We start from the raw sequence: 16444 nt of genomic DNA, 5'->3' as shown, positions 1-16444 counted from the left end.
GCCTTACGCTAAGTAACTAACCTGCCGACGCGTCGGAACAGCGGATAGTCGGGATAGTGAGCGGACCCCCCTGTGGATAAGGTATGGCAACATGTTGCCATACCTTAGCTTTTTCTGAACTGACGCCACTGGACACCACTGTCACAGTCAAAATAATATGTAAATGACAAGGGTAATATGGAACCATGGACAGCGTGGGCGAAATGGCTCTTCAACGGCGGTGAAACGGCCAGATAGGTTAGGTGAAAACACTCTCCTCCACGGCAAAAGTGCCCCGCGAAAAGACCTGGCGAAAATGTTAAAGGCGATTAAGCCTGACACCGTTCAGATACTGGATTCTGATTGACTTAAAACAGTGGTAAATCAGTCAACAACCTTGAGTTGGCTCATGGACCCCGCCCACTGTTGTGTTGCTGAAATGATTGTAATTAAATAACCTTAGTAAGGGAAAGTTAGCATATTGCTAGACCAACCTGGGAACTAAATCTAAATCACTAGCTTTCTTCAAGAATGTGTTCATAAAGGTGTATACTATCACCTCTTAACTTTGTCAAACCCAACTCCCTTGACATACTTTGTGGGAGCCAATCAAAGTTATTGGGTATCCCATATTAGTTTTCATTTAAAATGACCCCCAGGTGGAGGCAGCCTCCCTGGTGGAAATCGAACCCGGGACCTTCTAGCCGCGAGGCGGCAGCCCTACCGCGCCCCCCATTTGCCACGTCGAGGACCACATATTCCATCTTGTATAATCTGCTATTTCCGCTATTACTTTCACCTTTTTCAAAAATAAAACACAAATAAAACTGATTTTGGGGATCATTGAAATGAAAACATTTTGAGTGAGTGTGAGTTCCCTTTCTTCGAGCTGTCAGTGTTTCTCAACCTTTTCAGGCCATGACCCCCAAAATAATCATATTTTAACTGGGACCCCCCCACCCTGACGATTACATTTTGTATAAATTATAACAGTTCTATTGTGAAAATAGCAGATCTACATGTAGATCGTCTATTTTCACAATTAGCCTACTGCCTCTAATATTTGGCCAATTCTAATTTGTCATTTCAGAGGTATTAAAAAGTCCTTAAATTGTCACTTGTGTGCATACATTCTCTATTCATTTAAAGTTTATGTTGGTTTGTTTACTGTTGAGTGAGAAAACCGTGTTGCACAAGCACATAAGCTAATCATCTGGGGACCCCCCAAAATAATTTGGGGACCTCCCTGGGGGTCCCGACCCACAGGTTGAGAACCACTGCCTACGTCACAACGTGTGTATTGCGTGCATACGTCATGATGCCGGTGGGCCGGACACAGAGGCGGACTGCAAGCTGCTCCTGATGCAACTTTAAACTACATCAGATCAGACATGGACTGGACATGGTAACTGTTATTATTTTAAATTAGCACGATTAACCGCACATCCAGCGGTACTGTACACGCACGTGTTGTTCTCTTGCCAGTTTTAGAGTTTGTTGTTTCAAGCCAATATCTGTTAAATAGTCAGTTGTAAAATAGCACCTTTCGAGATGAGGTTCCTCACTCTTGTCATCCACAATCGTTTCCGATGCGGAAGCTCAGCCGTCAAGGAACACTTCTTACCTTTTGTGAACATTATATCCAAAAAATAAAGGTCCTATGCCGGTCTACCATCTGTTCACTTCTCAAGCGTGGAAGAAAATCGAAGCAGCGTGTTGAAATAAAGAGCTTTTACCGCTCATTTTGTCAGCCGGTCTTGTGTGTGTGTATTTTTTTTAGACATTCCAGAAGTTGCAGCCGCATAGGAAACATGACTACCTCCCCTGGTCACGTGGTATAGACACAACGAATTATAGTGGGGAAAATAATGCACCGGCTGACAAAATGAGCGATATAAACGCTTTTTTCAACACGCTGCTTCGATTTTCTTCCACGCTTACGAAGTAAACAGATGAGAGACTGGCATAGGACTTTTACTTTTTGGATAGAATGTTCACAAAAGGTAAGAAGTGTTCGCGAACGGCGGAGCGAACGGCGGAGCTTCCCCCGCATTGGACCGATTGTGTATGATAAGAGTGAGGAACCTCATCTCGGAGCTGCATAGCAGAGGGAGAGGTTCCGAAAGGAGCTAGTTAATGCTTTTAAACTAGCACGATTAACAGTACTTTACACGCACGTGTTGTTCCTTTGCCAGTTTTAGAGTTTGTTTTATGCTTCAAAGCCAATATCTGTTAAATAGTCAGTTGTAAAATATGTTTTGTTAGCTTAATTTTGCGAAAGTTAACTGCCCACTTTACATCTCTACTCACAATGTTTTGTTTGTTTTGTAGACATTTATTTTGTTTCACTAATCAAACTGAAAGGTAATATAGCTAATGAGATCATTGGGAATATGTTTTTCTTTCCCACACGTTTTTTTTAAACTATATGCTAATAAGTCTGTCTGTCTGTCTGTCTGTCTGTCTGTCTGTCTACGTGTATGTCTGTGTGTCTGTCTCTCTGCCAGATCTGTCACACCCACTTAACATACTGAACACACCCCTTTAATACACTGACTGAACACATTAAATGTCAGGGAATAATAGACTGAATGTACATTACCAAGTAGTATTCAGCTGACTAGCAGGGTTAAGTTTTTAATAATACGGTAGATTAAGATAGATAGATAAACCATTCATTAGGTTCAGGTATTAAGCAGTAATAGGAAGGTTAAGTATTCACTACAGAGGTAACCATGGTCAGGTATTTTACCAGGGTTACAAGGATATTTATTTACCAGTGCTAAGGTATTCACCATGGTCAGGTAAATACCAGGGTAGTTGGTATTTATAGCAAGTATTTACCTGGGCTAGTTTGTTGTTAGTTACCAGGCAGTTAGTATTTACCAGGGGTTGGTAGTTATAATGCCCTCCAGGATGGCAGACAGCGGGCTCAGAGTGCTGCTGCTGGGCATGCTGTTGGTGCTGGCGGTGGTGTGGGCAGCAGCGGACAGCCAGGATTACTACGCACTGCTGGGCGTCAGCAGAGATGCCACCACCAAGGAGATCCGCAAGGCCTTCAAGAAGCTGGCTCTGACCATTCACCCCGATAAGAACCCAGTGAGTGAACCGCAAACTGCATCCTCTTTCTCTTTAAAACAAGGCTCTTCAACAGGGGATCCCCAGAGTTACTACAGGGGGTCCTCCAAATCTTTGAGTGATTTTCTTTTATGTTAACCACTTGAACCGTAGCGTCCATATTCTGGAGACTTTAGCCAAAAATAGCCAATCTACAAGCTCACAACGCCTCGCGCTGCAAGGCGTTGTGAGCTTGTAGATCGGCTATTTTTGGCAAAGAGGTTTGGTGTAGAAGGGAAAAGGGACAGACTGAAAGTTCAAGTTTATTAAGTATTGATGGTTCAAGTGGTTAAATATCTGAAAACACAAATTGACATGAAAACAAAATACACTGATGATTTTGCTGTCAAACAATGAAATTATATAGAATCTATGAAAAGGTTATGGGGGTCCCTGCTTCATCTCTCTCTCAACTAAGGGGTCCTTGGCCTGAAAACGTTGAAGACCCCTGCTTTAAACAGTGTGTGTGTGTGTGTGTGTGCGTGCGTGCGTGCGTGCGTTGTCTGTGTGCCCGGAGTATTGTGGCCATGTCTGATGTCCACAATGACTGTAAGTCAGTGATTCTCCATTTTTCTATACCTCTGACTGGGACCTCAACAATCCACCAAAAAAACTTTGGTTCTAGAACTAGTTCCGTTGTAGATTCTTGGAACCTTGATGCTTTCACAGAACTGGCCTTGAACTGGCCCGCGTTTCCACGTGTTTTAAGCAGAACCATTGTAATGGGGGATAGCGGCATCGCTGAATGGTTAGAGAGCCTGCCTGGGCCGCAGGAGTGCTCAGTTCTTGCCTTCTTTTGCTTGCTTTTTGATTGATTGATTGATTGATTGATTGATTGAATTTATTAGCAGTTTGCAATTGGAAAAAGTACAGTTTCATTACAGCACAAATCACTGGTACAAGGTCAACTAAAAGGAGATCCTAGTAAGCTTTACGGCTTATTTACACAGGAACCACTTCATGTATCTCATATAACATTGAAAGACAGACGGATAGAACTTTGCATAGGATAACATCAATTACAAAAGCAGAAAAATGGGGAGAAAAAGGGGGGGGGGGGTGGAAACATGGGGGCTTAGTCTGTTTACAAGTCTCGAGTAGCAGCCACCTGAAGGTGACTTTTCATACCTTATAAAATAAATAAAGTTTGATTTGATACCAATTTTGAAGGGGCCCAATAAGAGTAGCTCCTTTGTGTTTTAATATTGATCAGCGGGGCAACCCTATGCAAGAAACAAATTTGTTGGTTGACTTTTTTAATTACCTTGCTAGTTATTTTTTCACTGGATAGGTTAGCCTCCAGGATGCAACCCAGGTAGCTGATGTGTTTTTTTCTTGTTATCACAGTTTTGGCATTGCGTTTATTGCATCTGCATCTTCCAACCTGTAGAATATAGTGACACGCCCACTCCAGTTCCCTGTTCAGGGCAAGAAAAAAAGCAAGTATCTGTTTTTTTGTTTCAGTTCTGAACCAACTTGTAGGGCTCTGAAGCAATCCATTTTCAGCAACACTCTGAACTGGTTCAACATTAGGCAGGAAATAAGAACAGAACCTGTTCAGCCTCGGTTGAAAGGGCCCACTGTAAACTCCTCAGTATTCATTTAACCCTGAGGTCCCTTTTCCATTGGGGTGGAACCGTTTCTTTCCCCTGCCTAATGTTGAACTGAAAATGAATTGATTCAGAACCCTGAACATTGGTTCGGAACTGGAACCAAAGTGGGCGTGTCAGCATTCTACAGGTTGGACGATGCAGGTGCAAACAATGGCAAAAACAAGCAAAAAAATATTCTGTAAAAGAAAGAAAAGAAAGGGGAAACTTTATTGAATTTCCCCTGTGAAATAGACAGTTCGATGGATTATATCAAGTTACAGGGGGTCCTCCAAATCTTTGTGTGATAGAAACTTAAACTTGTTTGTCCTTTTTTATATTAACCATTTGAATCCTATAGCGTCCATATTCGGAGAACTTTGACAGTGTGCAAATGAACCAATACAGGTCCATTTGGTTTCATGTGTTCACTGTCAGAGTTACAGACCGGCAAGGGTATATTTGGACCCCTGGTGGTCCCCGAACGTCATGTTGAGAAGCAGTGCTATAAGTCAGTGGTTCTCAACCTGTGGGTCGGGACCCCATATTATCTTTGGGGGTCCCCAGATGATTAGCTTAATGTGCAACATTGTTTTCTCACACAACAGTAAACAAACCAACATAAAGTTTAAGTGTATAGATTACTTAAACTTTATGTTTTTTTTTATTACTATACTATAGAGGGTTTTTCTAAAGTGACAATTTAAGGAATTTTTAATAGCTCTAAAATGACAAATTAAACATTGGCCAAACTGTCAAATATTAGAGGCAGAAATTGGGAAAATAGCTGATCTACATGCTTGCGAGGCGTTGTGAGCATGTAGATCGGCTATTTTCACAATTCAACCGTGTTACACAAATGTAATGCCTCAACTCTTATTGGGGGTCCCCAGTTAAACTATGATTATTTTGGGGTCGCAGCCTGAAAAGGTTGAGAACCACTGCTATAAATGAACCACTGTGTGTGTCTGTGTGCTGGAACGCCATAGCTCTGAACTCACTGTGCTGATGTCAACTGATGGTCCGATAACCAGATGCTGATATTGTGGAGTTGTGCACTCAGTCTAATGTTTCTACTTGTGATTTATCATGGTGAGAAAGACTAGGAGAGCTGAGTCATCAGCCAAAAGGAACCGGTTACCATCACAGGCTTGACTTCATGATGATGATGATGATGATGATGATGATGATGATGATGATGATAATAATAATACATCTAATTTATACAGTGCTTTTCTTTGAAAGTCGCTTCATAATGGTATCCTATCCTATAGTTTCAATGTACAGATCTTTTCTTTTTGATAGTATATTGTTCAGGCCAAGGACCCCTTAGTTGAGAGAGACATGAAGCAGGGACCCCCACAACCTTTTCATATAGATTCCATATAGTTTCATCGTTTGACAGCACAATCATCAGTGTATTTTTGGATTCAGGTCAATTTGTATTTTCAGATATTTAACCACTTGAACCGTCAATACTTAACCCTTCCCCAGCCACGTGGAGCCACTTAATATTAAAACCGTAATATACCGGACATCATCTGTACTCGAATTAGCCGACCGTAATTTTCCGGACTAGGTCATTAAAAATGAAATAAGTGATAATGATCGAAAAAAACGATCGCTACCCCTTCGCTGTCTCACCACCCGTCTAACCAATTGCATCATTCTTCTCTGCACATGAACCGGAAGTGCTTCTGGTCACTATCCCTTCTCTATACCAAATTTTCCGTTCACTTTCATTGGAGGAGGAAGCGTTAGCATAGCGCATCTCGGGGATGTTTTCGACCAGATCAAAGGTCTTCATATCGACGGGATTACATTTGTTTACCACGATGTGCACGGATCACGCACGCGAAGCCAATGGAAATCAAGATATTTATGGTGAGTTCACGACCGGGGGATCGAAAACCAAAACAAAACGGCGGGGGAGAGGGAGTGCGCTAATGTTTATAATCATAATATTATGTCTCAGATCATAATACAATTATAGAAATTTCACAACAACAAGCCATTCTGGGCCGGCTGGGGAAGTGTTAATAAACTTGACCTTATACTCTGTACTTAGTCTGTTCTTTCCCCCCTCTACACCAAACCTCTTTGCTGAAAATAGCCAATCTACAAGCTCACAACGCCTCGCAGCCGTTGTGAGCTTGTTCTCAGAATATGGACGCTAGGGTTCAAATGGTTAATATAAAGAAGGAGAAAAACAAAGATTTGGGAGGACTCCCTGTAGTAACTCCCCTATCCATGCCAAACTTAGTACACACACTCCTTGGCTGCCAAACCACAACCTCCACCCCTCATTTCTCTCTTGGACCTCTTCTAGCGCCACCATCAGGCTGATTGTAGCAAAACACATTAACTGCTCCTACAGATTTTGCCCTAAAATCACGCAAAGCGGTACACAGTATCTCTGAAGTCATGTCATCAACATGGATCCGTCCCATTTCCCATATTCCCTCCTGATTGGCGACGATTGCCTTCTAAAGTTTGTGTATGCGACGTGGCGGTCGCTTATCTCCCGATTAGGGAGTCTTACTGGTTTTTACCTTCTAAGGCGTCACACTCTCTCTCTCTTCTCTCTGCATTTGATGCATGTGTTTGCGATGCTTATTGTAAGTCATTGTGGGAGAGAGCGTCTGCTAAATGCCTGAATTATAAATTGTCTCTGTCTGTCTCTGTCTCAGAACGACCCGTCCGCTCACGACAAGTTTGTGAAAATGAACCGAGTCTACGAGGTTCTGAAGGACGAGGACTTGAGGAAGAAATACGACAAATATGGAGAGAAGGGTCTGGATGAATCTGAGGGCCAGCGCTACGAAAGCTGGAACTATTACCGCTACGACTTTGGTAAGTGAGTATGGTCAGGGGTGTCGCACCAAATCCTGGGCCCTGGGTACAAGGATTCACTGCGGGCCCCCCATGATGTTCTTCATAGGGGGAGGGGGTTTAATCCATTTAGACCGGGAACGCATTATTACGCTATTGAATATAATTGAAAGAGTGACATGGTTTGTTTTTGCCTTGAAAATAATGAGGGGCAGACAATATTGCCACTGTCTGTATAGGAAAATGTTTTTGTTTTTTTCTTTAGGAGTAATTTTCCTAGGACTAAAATTATATAATATATCGTATCGAAAATCGAAACGAATCGTGACCTTAGAATCGAAAGTTGAATTGAATCGTGGATTAGGCGAATCGTTTCAGCCCTAATAGCAGTGCCGCGCTGCAAGCTTGTATATCTGCTATTATATTTCAATAGCTAAAGTATAAAATAATTGAGGTCCCTCCACCTTGGGCCATAGTAACTTAGTCCCACTACCCCCCCCCCCCCCCCCCCCTCTTGTGACGCCCCTATGAGTATGATAACGAATAATTACCACACCTTAAGTTCTGGTACCTAGGGCATTAATGAAAAAGTCGACAAGTCGACTGAGTCGACTTCATTACACAAGTCGACTCCCACCAGAGAAAGTCGAAAGTCGAAGTTGAAAAAAAAATAAATAATAATAATACTTTCTATTGTGAAAATAGCAGATCTACATGCTCACAACGCCTCGCGATGCGAGGCACAAGTTGTTAATGCCCTAGTACCTACACGTAACTATGGAGGAAACACAATCCTTTGGCCTTTTGTCAAGAAGAGTGTCTCGTATTAAATTTGAGTGACACATTTTGTCACTCAAAACGGCTCGGTGCACTTGTCATCTTTAGCAGGATATTAGCTAACAGCCACAAACTATTTATAACAGTGTGACTATAACAGCAGTGTGACAGCTATTTTCAGGTGGAGCGAACAAGACCCGTCAAAGGAGGGCTAATATAGGAACAGCACTTTGACTTTGAGGGAGCACATGGCTTCAAGTTGTCAGCATGTCCTCTAAGGCAGTGGTCCTCAACCTTTTCAGGCCGCGACCCCCACAATTATCATATTTTAACTGGGGACCCCCCACCCTGAAGACCACTAAGAGTTGAGAAATTACATTTTGTATACCATGGTTCTATTGTGAACTGTTAGCATGTAGATCGGCTATTTTCACAATTTCTGTCTCTAATATTTGACAGTTTGGCCAATGTTTAATTTGCCATTTTAGAAGTATTAAAAATCCCCTAAATTGTCACTTTGGAAATATGCATAAACCTTCTATACACTTAAACTTTGTTGGTTAGTTTACTGTTGAGTGAGAATTTGAGAAAACATGTTGCACATTAATTAATCATCTGGGGACCCCCCAAAACAAGGGTCCCGACCCACAGGTTGAGAACCACAGCTCTAAGGAAGCATGTTGTGCAGTGGAAGCAGCCTATATCTACAGGCTCTCAACGCGTCCGTGACACATTGAGAGCTTGTAGATGGGCTGCTTTCCGTTATCATTTTAAGATTAGAGTATTTAAAGTGGTCAATTCTAGACAATGATGTTCAGCGGTAAGGCTGGGCGATATTAGGACACCTTCGATATTCGATAACGTTGTTGAATACCTCAATATCGATATTACTCACGATATTGGTCAAACAATTACATTATATAGTTTTCAATGATTGTCTGCTTTATAGGTCCATGCATGCATGTTGATACCTGTTGATATCGATACATTTTCGATATATATTGCCCAGCCTTATTCCATAAAACCCTAAATGTCTCGGGATATTTAATAAAAACAAAGCTTAAAGCCTTAATATTATTTCTAGACATTATGTAGAACTGTAGAATATTTCTAAAACATTATAATTTGAGATTTTATTCTGTTAACTGTTTAGGAAACAGCACTGCTATGGGGGACTCCTGTTTCACATGTTAGGACTTGTTGGCCTAGTTTCAGTCCTGACATATTGTTTAGCTTTAAGCCATGTGAGCGGAGGGGAGTTTTTAACTCTCTTGGCCTCACTGTTGAAAAAAAAAAAAAAAGAAAAATATTGATTTGAGGAAGCAAGGTGCGTTGATTGATTTGTCGCTCAGTCTGTTTCTCAATTTGGTAACGAATGTCCTGCACACTGAAAAGGCTTGTTCAGCTTTCACTGAAGTTGGCTGAATGGTACCAAGAGCCAAGTAGAGGCGTTGGAGATTTTCTGGGCGAACTGTGGTAGCTTCCAAGAGCACGAATGCCTTTGAAATGATTTTCTGTAGGTCATTCCCAGTCTTTTCCTGGGGATCTGGGCTTCTCATGCACGCATCGTTTTCTTGCTGCAGGTGGGCTTGTAGGCTCACGGTAGCCTGACTCTGCTCCTCTGATTCTGTTCCCTTGCACCTCTGCATAGCGCTGCACCATCTTTGATATCTCGTCAGGATTTTTTGGCAACTTGTGGCCGTCTTTGTGATGGCGTTGAATGAAAATCCATCTAGTGCAGCAAGCTCGGCCAGAATGGCCTTAAATGGTTTCTTTGCAGCCAAGAACGACACAAGTTTCGTCTGCTTGCTAGTAGAAGGATGAAACAGAACGTCCTCCCGGTGGGGGCTCCAACAGTAGGATATACCACAGAAGTGACAACACACACATTTGTGTGGGGAGTAATGAATTGGCATAACAAATAAAATGTTAGTTTTTTACATTCGATAATTACTTGCGCCCACAGAGCGCGTTCATTGCTGCTGCATTCAGTGCTGTCTGGTTCCTCGCCAGACCTCCAACAGCACCCATTTCAGTACTTGCACACTCTGCTGGCGCACAAGTAGGCCATATATTGCCATGAGTGCACAAGGTGCAAGTTAGCACCTCGACAGAGTGCAATCTTTTTAAAAAAGCAGTGTGTTACATACATATTTCCCTTTTGATGTGTGGACCACCAGACTACAGGCTCACAATGTCAACATATAATACTGATCTTTAGCTCTGTGCTCGATGCTCTACAAGCTCATAGTGATCTCTGCTGCTCAGCTGTTATAAAGTACTTATTTGATTATTTTAACTCATTCCCTGCCAGGCCCGATAGTCCCGAGATTATTCCAATGTCTTTCCCCGCCAGGCCCGATAGTCCCGAGAATAAAAAAAAAAAAAAAAAATTCAAAACATTTTTTTGACCCCCAAAAATGGAGTAGGCATGATAGCAATCGCGAAATTGCATGTTTAACCCCCATAGCAACCCCATCTTTCAAGCATGGCAGCCATTTTGGCAGCCATCTTTGTTAAACATAGTGGCTGTTATCTCATGAATGCCTGAACGGATTTCCATTCGGATTTTTTTGTTTGAAAGCTGTGAGCAATGTGGACACACGTGGTGCATTATCTAGGCATGGGTGTGCATGATCCGTGCACACCCAATTACATGGAAGTCTATGGAGACGAATGGCAGGTGGGAGTACGGAGGTATGTTAAAATGGCGGTCAATGTATTAATATAACCACGCTATATGATGACAATGATGGATTATGTCTGTGGAACTTTTTTAAAAGGTCCTTTTAAACATGATGACTGATCTGTCTGTCTCTGTCTTTCTGTCTGTCTATGTCTAGGTATCTATGATGATGACGAGGACGTCATCACGTTGGACAGAGGTGACTTTGGTAAGTTAAGGGAGAGTGCCTAGCGCCACCATCAGACCGATTTTCGCAAAACACATTTTTGGACACTGCTCCTACAGATTTTGCCCTAAAATCACACAAAGCGGTACACAGTATGTCTAAAGTCATGTCATCAACATGGATCTGTCCCATTTCCCATATTCCCTCCTGATTGACTACGATTGCCTTCTAAAGTGTGTGTATGCGACCTGACGGTCGCTTATCTCCCGATTAGGGAGTCTTACTGGTTATATTGTAATATGGTTCAGGTCAGGACAGGGCAAGGACCCCTTAGTTGAAAGAGAGATGAAGCAGGGACCCCCACTACACATTGTATAAAATTGTTTTGCAGATTTTCATAGATTTCATAGACTTGTTTGACAGTACTGTCATCAGTCTATGTTGGATTCGTGTTAATGTGTTTTCTCAGACATTTAACCACCACTTAAATATATTTGCCAAAAGATAGCAGATCTACAAGCTCACAACGCCTCGCAGCGCGAGGCGTTGAGAGCTTGTAGATCTGCTATTTTTGTCTAGAGTTCTCCTCAGAATAGGGATGCGAGGGTTAAAGTTGTTCATTTAAAATAATTATCCTATCACAAAGATTTGGCGGACCCCCTGTAGTAACTCTGGGGACCCCCTAGGGGTCCCGGACCCCCTATTGAAGACCCCTGCTTTAGGAGTCTTATATTATGATATTATGTAGTTGTGGAGAAGGGTTCAGAGATTGAAGATAGATAGATGGATGGATAGACACATACATACTGTAGATGGATAGATACAGTAGACCGATGGATAATAAAAGTACGATACAATTGTTTTTTTTTTGTTTCAGACGCGGCAGTAAATTCCGGGGAGATCTGGTTCATCAACTTCTATTACCCAAGATGCTCTCACTGCCATCAACTGGCTCCTACGGTACAAACACCCCATCCCTCCTGCCCTCTCTACCTCTCTTTTTCCTCTCTTTCACCAAACAGCCAGAGATCAAACCAGTACCCAGGGCTTATTTTTTCCTTTTTCTTTTTTTTTAATTTATCTGTACTTCTTACTGTGTGTGTGTGTGTGTGTGTGTGTGTGTGTGTGTGTGTGTGTGTGTGTGTGTGTGTGTGTGTGTGTGTGTGTGTGTGTGTGTGTGTGTGTGTGTGTGTGTGTGTGTGTGTGTGTGTGTGTTCGTGTAGTGGAGGGAGTTTTCTAAGGACATGGCAGGAGTCATCAGGATTGGAGCAGTGAACTGTGGAGACAACAATCGATTGTGTCGCAGTAAAGGAATCAACAGCTACCCCAGTCTGTTCATCTACACCGATGGACAGGTAACTGCTAAACTCTAAACGTTTACGTGCCGAGGACCACCCGAATGTACAGTATGTGTTTTTGCCTGCGGAACCCCGACTGAAAATGTCTTGTGCCAGGTCTCCTGAAGGTTGTTGTTCAGGTCTCCTGACGGATGTTTTTCAGGCCATTTTTAAAAAGAAACCCTTTAACACATCGGGTGCCCATGATTATTCAAGATTTTATCGGCAGTTGCCATGGAAACCCGCCATTTTACCTCTTTCTGCAGTTCCATGGAAAAAGTAATCGGAGTAAATGTGGGCACACGGAGTCGTCAAATTGATTGATTGATTGAATTATTTATTTGGACAAAAACATGAATAACATAGACAAGTACATACAACACATTAGTGCAGCACAGGCAGGTTAAAACATCCAGTCCAAAAAGGAACATCCCAATAAGACCTCTTACAGCCTTGTTTACGTTGGAAGCCCTTCATACCAATTCATCGTAAAATAGTGCTAGCACAGCACTCAATGCACTAAAAAAGACATCCCATGTACGGAGTAAAGACTATATTCACTGTACAATAATGATAAAATACAGGTAAAATTCACAAGTTCACTCCGGATATGTGACTACCTTCTCCTCTGGCCACCTGATAGGTGGATTTTCAGGGCAGCCTTGAAGGGGCCCAGTGAGCTACATGTCTTAAGGGAAACAGTCAAGGAGTTCCACACCTGAGTAGCAGTATTGTAGAAGGAGAATTTACCCATATTTGTGCCAAATGGCTGTATTATCAGGTCGTTGTGTACGCTTCCTCTGGTGTTATAGCTGTGGGTGTCGCTAACTTTCTGAAGGTGATTGGTCAGATATGCAGGTACTGTGGGGGTTGAGGGCAGATTTGCATTTACTATTTTGAAGGACAGTCCCATTTTTAGTTGCTTTACCCTGTCGTCTACATTGAGCCACCCTAGGCTAGCAAAGTGGGTCGGGGAAACGTGGGTCATGGGCCCCAAGTTAAGGAGTAGTCGAATCAGTTTGTTTTGAGAGGTTTGGAGCTTAGTCTTTAATGTCATTTTGGTATTGGAGTACCAGGAGGTACAGGCGTAGTCATAGAGGGACTGAATGAGGGCCATCGCGAGAGTCCTGAGGGAACTCTTGTTGATAAAAGCAGACATTCTACCCAGGAATCTCGTTCTTTGATTTACCTTTTTTATCAAAGAGATCGACGCGTTGGCACGTCGTGGCATCAAATGAGTTAATGGATGGTCTCTGGAGCAGTGGAATGAAAACCTTCATCTAAATTGGGGTGGTATTTGTAGTGGAGGCTCTAGGCCCGAAAAATAAGTCATGATGCAAAGGTCCCCATTGTTATGGAAGTACCTTAGGGTCATAGGAAACAGTTTATCAAAAGAGACAAGTTAGATCACCCTTCATTTTCTTTAAAACAATGTGTCTTAGAGCCTCCACTAGCGGGTGGTATTGGTTTGGATGGTACTTTGATTAAACCACTGGTTTCAATTGGTTCCTCTTGGGTTGATGTCACAGAAATCAGAGAAGTACTTTGGGGACCGATCCATGAAAAGTCTGGTCCAGTTCGCCATGCAGTTTGTTAAAACTACAGTCACAGAACTGTGGCAAGGTACGGACTACACACACACACACTCACGCACGCACGCACGCACGCACGCACACACGCAATTTAGGCCAGGGGTCTGAGTTACTACAGCGGGTCCTCCAAATCTTTGTGTGATAGAAACTTGTTTTTTTCCCCCCCTTTTTATATTAACCATTTTGGGCTAAAGTTCTCAGAATGTGGACGCTAGGGTTCAAGTGGTTAATTGTGACCGTAGGGAGCTAGTTTACTATGAGAACTGTGATTCCCCTCACATCACTGTGACATCACAGGTGACATCGCAGTGATGTCAGATACTCAGAGCAGGGATCTCCATATATGGGCATAAAAGGGATTCTGTTAGGGATCTCCATATATTGGCATAAAAGGGATTGTATCCCAGATGATACCCTGTTAGGGGAACCACACTAAGAGAATCCATGTATGGCCATGACAGACGGCCAAGACAGATGGCACGATCTGGCTTTTCGCCCTTAGGCGTCTTACTGGGATAAAAAGGAGAAAAAGGTTTCTATCACTCACAGATTTGGAGGACCCCCTGTGGTAACTCTGAGGACCCCCATAGGGGTCCCGGACCCCCTGTTGAAGACCCCTGGTCTAAACAATATAATGAAATGAAATGATAGCAGGTAAACACTGAAGTCCAAATAACATGCTACTGTCTGTATCTAAAACACATTGGTAACATTTTGATGAAGAAAAACAAGCGTGACAACGAATCACCAGGATATGTCTGCATAGGGCTGGGCAATATGGTGATAAATATCTTTCAGACGATACAATGTCTCCACCATTTGCCTTTTCAGAGATATCCTATATATCTTGATACAATGAGGGAGCCTTATAAACGATCCTGTTGAATTGTTAATACAGAGATTCATTGCAGAATTAATTTAAACCTGCATTTTGGTCTAAATCAGTAGTTCTCAAACTTTAAAATGCCAAGGTCTCCCCTTAACTCTGACAGTATAAATGAAACCAAATGGACCATTTGGTTTCATGTGTATACTGTCACATAATTGTAAGGGTCAATTTAGACCTCCCAAAAGGAACCCAGAGAGTCCCTGGACCCCACATTGAGGACCACTGGTCTTGTTTTTGTTACCTTGTACTATAGGTGGTTGTACTGTTAAGTAACTTGTAAAATAACCATAAAAATCAACATGAAACGAATCGTGATAAGATTGTGTATCGTGATAGAGCTTGGAAAAATGTCATGATATTGTATTTTTCCATATCGCCCACCCCTATGTCTGCATGCTAGCATGCATGCGTATCCACGTGAAGTTTTATGCTGTACCAAGTGAATGCTGCTCCTGGCTTCTATTATAGATTATTAGTTCAATTTCTGTTCTGTGTTGTCTGTTGTTTATGTTGCTAGGCAACGTGTTCACTGAGATAGAACGAGCGTTTTCATCAGGAATTGGCTGGATCATTACCTTCTGCTCTGACTCTGGAGGTAACACACACACACACACACATGCACACACACACACACACACACACACACACACACACACACACACACACACACACCCACGCGCCAAATAGTGCAACCCACTGCTTGTCTGGTGACGCAGCTCCTTATAATCCCTTATTGCACGGCTTGTTTGAATGCTTGATTCTGAAATCAGAGGTCTGATATTTCTGGATAACAGACCGCTCCGCTCTATAACAGACCGCTGCCTAATCAAAGGCCCAGAACACCTGCTCCACTCAAGCTGCACTGTGTGAATCTTGTGCCGTACCCAACATGTCAGCCATGTAAACAAACACACAGTGATATTTACAACTAAACGTTGCTCTCAAGAATGTTTTTGAAAACATTTGAAGCGAGAACCTAAAAAAAAGACAATGCAGTAACCAAATATGGATTCTACTGGATCAACACTTCCTTGTTTGCGTCGAGGCAACGTTGCGCTCTGTGGACGGCCAGTGCAACACTTTCACTACTGTAAGCAAGAAAATATTTCGTTATTTTTTTTACTTTGGTCAATGCATTAATTTATTTAGTAAGCAACCCTGGCATATCATGGCATATCAACCTGTCGGGCTCCTATCACTCGATAATGACCGCTGAGCGAGATGTTATCCCTTACATAATATTAGTGGATAAACGTGCATAAATTCACATTTTGTTTGACTTTTTGAAAATGCGCTTCATATTTGTGACACATTTCAATGGAAACCCAGTTACTCGCACTACGAGGCGTTGAGAGCTTTTTAGATCGGCTATTTTTGGCAAATAGGTGTGGTGTATCAGTAAAAAAGAGCAGAACAAGTACAGAGTGAAAGGTCAAGTTTACTAAGTATCGACGATTTGATTTTGAGTGGTAAGTGTCAA

At 42.4% G+C, this 16444-nt stretch overlaps 1 protein-coding gene across 1 annotated transcript in view; it reads left to right on the top strand.

Annotated features, from left to right (window-relative positions):
• Nucleotides 1–2756: 2756 nt before the first annotated feature.
• dnajc10 (DnaJ (Hsp40) homolog, subfamily C, member 10) overlaps nucleotides 2757–16444 on the top strand; it is a 53430-nt gene continuing 39742 nt past the window's right edge. Inside the window, exons 1-7 of the mRNA XM_080752507.1 lie at nucleotides 2757–3078; nucleotides 7376–7538; nucleotides 11138–11188; nucleotides 12024–12106; nucleotides 12370–12501; nucleotides 14013–14106; nucleotides 15482–15559. Of these exons, the coding sequence (XP_080608633.1) occupies nucleotides 2884–3078; nucleotides 7376–7538; nucleotides 11138–11188; nucleotides 12024–12106; nucleotides 12370–12501; nucleotides 14013–14106; nucleotides 15482–15559 (796 nt within the window). The 5' untranslated portion in view covers nucleotides 2757–2883. The remainder of the gene's footprint in view (nucleotides 3079–7375; nucleotides 7539–11137; nucleotides 11189–12023; nucleotides 12107–12369; nucleotides 12502–14012; nucleotides 14107–15481; nucleotides 15560–16444) is intronic.

The sequence above is a fragment of the Nannobrachium achirus genome (genome assembly GCF_963921795.1).
Source record: "Nannobrachium achirus genome assembly, chromosome: 22".
NCBI classification, from domain to species: Eukaryota; Metazoa; Chordata; class Actinopteri; order Myctophiformes; family Myctophidae; genus Nannobrachium; species Nannobrachium achirus.
This window is presented reverse-complemented; position numbering and strand designations above follow the sequence as displayed.